A 5,349-nucleotide genomic window follows, 5' to 3' on the forward strand; every position below is an offset into this window, starting at 1 on the left:
CAAAACCCATAAAAAACCACCAAAGAATTTTTTAAAAATCCAAAAAATTTAAGAAAACCCCCCCAAAACCCATTAAAAACCCATTTAAAAGCCCCAAAGAATTAAAAAAACCCCAAATAATTCTAAAAAGAATCCCCCAAAAAACCCCAAAACACCCCAAAGCCCCATAAAAAACTCCAAAGAATTCCAAAAAAATCCCCCCAAACCCCCAAAAAACCCTAAAAACCTGTCAGAAACCCCAAAGAATTAAAAAAAAAATCCCCCCAGAAAAACCCCGAACCCCCCCCAAAAACCCCATTAAAAAACCATTTAAACCCATAAAAATCCCAAAAGAATTTTTAAAAAATTCCCACCGGGAACGGGATGTTTTCCTCTCCGGGGCTGGAGTTTCCCATTCCCCGTATCCCCACCCTCGGTCCCCCCAATCCACTAAAAAGCCTCTGGGCCTGTGGCTGGCGCTCCAATCCCCAACATTTTCATGGAATTGTGGAATTGTTGAGGTTGGAAAACTCCTTGGGCGCCCTGGAGCCCAACCATTCCCCTGATCCACATTTAAACCCCTGTAGGAATTATCCTGGCACATCCCCGGGCTCCTGCCTCCCCTTTCCCGAATTTTGGTGAGTGCGCGGATGGCAAAGCCCCTTGGCAATGCCTGGAATTCCCAGCCAGCCCCTGCACAGCCTTTTCCGTGAGGGAATCGTTCCGAATTCCGACCGGAACTTTCCCCGGCAAAACTTGGGGCTGTTCCCTCTGGGAGGTTCATAAATCACAACAAGATCCCCAAACATCCCGACGTTTTTCCCGCAGGGAATGTTTTCCCCCGTGGTTTTCCCATCCTTCCCGTGGGATCTGCTCCACCCGAGCGCCCCCAACCCCTCAGATCCCGTCCAGGGATTCCGGGGACAAACCGGGATGAGCGGAGGGGACCAAACCCCGCGCTGTCCCAGGAGGAGAATCCCGGATGGAATTCCGGGACAAACTGTGGGATTCAGGAACAGGGATTGGGAAGATGCCTGGAAGAAGCTGATTCCAGCCTGGACAGGGCTTGGAGGGACAGGGGGAGGTGTCGGGGTTGGGATGGGATGGGATTGAAGGTCCCTTCCCACCCAAACCATCCCGGGACCTTCTGGAGCTGCTGGGATGGATCCAGGCTGGAATTCTGTCCCAGCAGAGAAATATGTGGGATGCAGCTCCAAGGGGAAAAAAAAATGGGATCCAGGGAATCCTTGGAGCCGCTTCCTGATCCCCAAGGGGCTCCAGGAGAGCTGGGATTTGGGATGAAGGATGGAGGGGCAGGAGGCAGGGAATGGCTTCCAGTGGGAAAGGGGAGCTTGGGATGGTGGGATCTTGGGAAGGGATTCCTGGCTGGGCTGGGGTTCCCAGAGAATCCCTGGATCCCTGGGAATGTCTCAGGAAAGGTTGGATGGGCTTGGAGCACCCTGGGATGGTGGGAGGTGTCCCTGTCCATGTGGAATGGGATGAGTTTTCGGTTCCTCCCCACCCAAACCATCCCAGGACCCTCCAGCCCTTCTCCAGCACCCACCCTCCTTCTCCAGCCTTGGATTCCTTGCATGGGGGGAACCTCGTGGGCCGGGAATTTCCCCTGCAGGCACCGAGGAACCGGGAATGTCCTCGGGAGGACACCCCAGGGCTCCTCCTGACCTCCCACCACCCTCCTCCACCCCAGTGTCCCTGGTGAGTGGTGGGAACGCTCCGGAACATCTCCGTGATCCAGTGTGCGCGATGGGAATGCTCTGGAACATGTCCGTGATCCGGGGTGAGTGGTGGGAACACTCCAGAACATCTCCATGATCCACGGTGAGTGGTGGGAACGCTCCGGAACATCTCCGTGATCCAGTGTGCGCGATGGGAATGCTCTGGAACATGTCCGTGATCCGGGGTGAGTGGTGGGAACACTCCAGAACATCTCCATGATCCACGGTGAGTGGTGGGAACGCTCCGGAACATCTCCGTGATCCAGTGTGCGCGATGGGAATGCTCTGGAACATGTCCGTGATCCGGGGTGAGTGGTGGGAACACTCCAGAACATCTCCATGATCCACGGTGAGTGGTGGGAACGCTCCGGAACATCTCCGTGATCCAGTGTGCGCGATGGGAATGCTCTGGAACATGTCCGTGATCCGGGGTGAGTGGTGGGAACACTCCAGAACATCTCCATGATCCACGGTGAGTGGTGGGAACGCTCCGGAACATCTCCGTGATCCAGTGTGCGCGATGGGAATGCTCTGGAACATCTCCGTGATCCGGGGTGAGTGGTGGGAACACTCCAGAACATCTCCATGATCCATGGTGAGTGGTGGGAATGCTCCGGAACATCTCTGTGATCCGGGGTGAGTGGTGGGAACACTCCGGAATGTCTCCATGATCCGGGGGAATGCTCCAGAACATCTCCGTGATCTGGGGTGAGTGGTGGGAATGCTCCGGAACATCTCCATGATCTGGGGTGGGTGGTGGGAACACTCCAGAACATCTCCATGATCCACGGTGAGTGGTGGGAATGCTCCAGAACATCTCTGTGATCCGGGGTGAGTGGTGGGAACGCTCCAGAATGTCTCCATGATCCAGGGGAATGCTGCAGAACATCTCCATGATCCATGGTGAGTGGTGGGAACACTCCGGAACATCTCCGTAACCCGGGGTGGGTGGTGGGAACGCTCCGGAACATCTCCGTGATCCGGGGTGAGTGGTGGGAACACTCCAGAACATCTCCATGATCCACGGTGAGTGGTGGGAACGCTCCGGAACATCTCTGTGATCCAGTGTGCGCGATGGGAATGCTCTGGAACATGTCCGTGATCCGGGGTGAGTGGTGGGATTGGGAATGGTCCCCATGGGATGTGTCTGTGGGGGGTCAGGGGTTGGAGAATCCCTGGATTCTCCACTTGGAGAACAGCTCCAGCGGAGTTGTTGAGGTTGGAAAGGCTCTCCAAGGTCATGGAGTCCAGCTGGTCACCACCACTGATCCATGTCTCCCCCAAATCCACGTGGATTTTAATCCCACCAGGGATGGGGACTCCAAACCACCCTGGGCCTGTTCCAGCCCTTCGCAGCCCTTTCCACGAAGGAATTGTTCCCAATATCCAACCAAACCTTCCCTGGCACAGCCTGGGGACCTTTCCTCATCCTGTTTCTTGTTTCTTGGGAGCAGATCCCAACTCCCAGCCGGCTCCAACCGCTCATGGAGATGTGGAGAGGGAAAAGGTCCCCCCCGAGCCTCCTTTGCTCCAGGCTGAGCCCCTTCCCAGCTCCCCCAGCCCCTCCTGGGGCTCCATTCCCTTCCCAGCTCCGTTCCCTGCCCTGGACACGCTCCAGCCCCTGCAGGTCTCTCCGGTCAGGAAGGTCCCAGATCCACCCCCATCCATCCCTGCTCAGGTGTCTCCATCCCCTTGGACTCTCCAGGGAATATTCCCCATCCATGATTCGGAAGGAAGCTCCCAAGGTTCCCTCGAAGCTGCCAGGAAAAACCCCAACCTCCCGCATCCCATCCTCTCCTCCTTTCCCCACCCTCAGCCATTCCCAAATCCCGGAGCTGTTTGGGTGGGAAGGGCGCTAAAATCCCATCCCGTTCCTACTCCAACACCTCCCGCTGTCCCAGGCCGCTCCCAGCCTCGGACACTTCCAGGGATCCAGGGGCAGCCGCAGCTTCTCTGGGAATGCCGTGCCAGGGCGGGGGAACCCCACGGAGAAACCCAGGAGATCCCAGCGCGAGCTCCAGGGCGGAGCGGGAGGTTGGGAGCAGCTCCCGCTCCATTTTCCAACTGCTGCTCCTGCGGAGACCCCGCGGGCTGTCGCTCATTCCCGGTGCTTCCAGCTGGAATTCCAGGATCCCACTCCGGATCCCACTCCAGATCCCACTCCAGATCCCACTCCAGATCCCACTGCAGATCCCACTCCAGAGCCCACTCCAGAGCCCACTCTAGAGCCCACTCTGGATCCCACTCCAAATTTCACTCCAGATCCCTCTCCGGATCCCACTGCAGATCCCTCTCCAGATCCCACTCCAAATCGCACTCCAGATCCCACTCCAGATCCCTCTCAGGATCCTACTCCAGATCCCACTCCAGATCCCACTCCAGATCCCTCTCCGGATCCCACGGATTCCCGCAGAGCATTCCCAGATCCCAATTCCTGATCCATTAAAACACATCTCTGCTCTTCCTGCCCCTTTTCCAGCTCCCAGATCCCTGCCTGGATCTCAGCTTCCCAAATTCCCGGCTTTTGGGATTTCTCGGAAAACATTTCCCAGTCCTCCCCCTGGATGGGTGGGAATGACCCTTCCCAGCCTCTCCCTGCCCTGTTTTCTCTCATCCCAGGGATATTTTTTTCCCCCCTGTTATTTTTCTCTTCAAATTCCTTCTTCCCACCGTTTTGTGTCCCGATTATTTTCAGCTCTTGGGATTTGAGCCTTTTTGCAGGACGAGGGATATATTTTGCTGGAATTCCAGCTGGAAAGGCCAGGGCTGGTGCCAAGGCACTTGTTCCCCTTTTCCAGCTGCCGAGCCAGAGAGGATGGATGTGGTGGATCCCCAGGAGATCCATCCCCCTGGAACGCCAACCGCTCCTGGGGTGCTGCCCCTCATCCCTGGGTGACCTTGGCTCCCCATCCCCATTTTTGGGATGTTTTGGGATGCTGGGATCACCCTGCCCCAATCACTTTGATATTTCCCTATTTCCCCGCTCCTCAGATCCCGCTTTTCCCTCCCCGTCCATGGGAATGACGTCACCTGCTCTGGGATGAAGCCACCCAGGGTGGGACCCGTCGCGGAGCCCTGGAATCGCATTATCCCAAAACCAAACCCCTCCCCAAGGGCCGGCGCCGGATTTATCAGCCCTGACACATTCCTGGCACCCCAAACTTCCCTCTCCTCCCATCCCATGGATAATTCCTGGGGCCTCGTGCCCAGCTGGATTCATCCCAGCTCCAGATGTCCTTGGGTGAGTCCGTCCTGTTCCCGGCTGGATTTGCCCGAGCCATTCCCTGCCTGCCTTTCTGGGGGGGCCCTTTTCCTTCCCCTCAAATCCTCGGCTATCCTGGATCCTGGAATTGGGCGGTGGCAGCTTGGGAAGGTCCCCAGGCTCCTCTCCAGCATCCAAGGATTGCTCCAAGCGCCTCCCGTGGCTGGGGAAGGACAACGAGGAGGAGTTTTGGGAGACTTTGGGAGTTTTGGGGGTTTTTGGTGGCTCCCGTCCTGGGAGTCACCACGAGGGAGAATTCCCGGGATCTGCCCGGTGGATCCCTGGGTGGGATGTGCTGGATCCCAGCAGGTCCCAAAGGTGACAGGACGGTCCCATCCCTCAGGAAATGCCTCATCCCGCTGGGATTGGAGG

The 5,349-nt window shown here is 57.1% G+C and overlaps 1 protein-coding gene across 1 annotated transcript in view; it reads left to right on the top strand.

Annotated features, from left to right (window-relative positions):
* The window catches only part of SCARA5 (scavenger receptor class A member 5), a 27,587-nt gene that overhangs the window by 7,647 nt on the left and 14,591 nt on the right, over window positions 1-5,349 (top strand). The window contains exon 3 of the mRNA XM_031065018.1: window positions 2,624-2,700. Coding sequence (XP_030920878.1) covers window positions 2,624-2,700 — 77 coding nt within the window. The remainder of the gene's footprint in view (window positions 1-2,623; window positions 2,701-5,349) is intronic.

This window comes from Geospiza fortis, unplaced genomic scaffold, assembly GCF_000277835.1.
Source record: "Geospiza fortis unplaced genomic scaffold, GeoFor_1.0 scaffold509, whole genome shotgun sequence".
Taxonomy (NCBI): Eukaryota; Metazoa; Chordata; class Aves; order Passeriformes; family Thraupidae; genus Geospiza; species Geospiza fortis.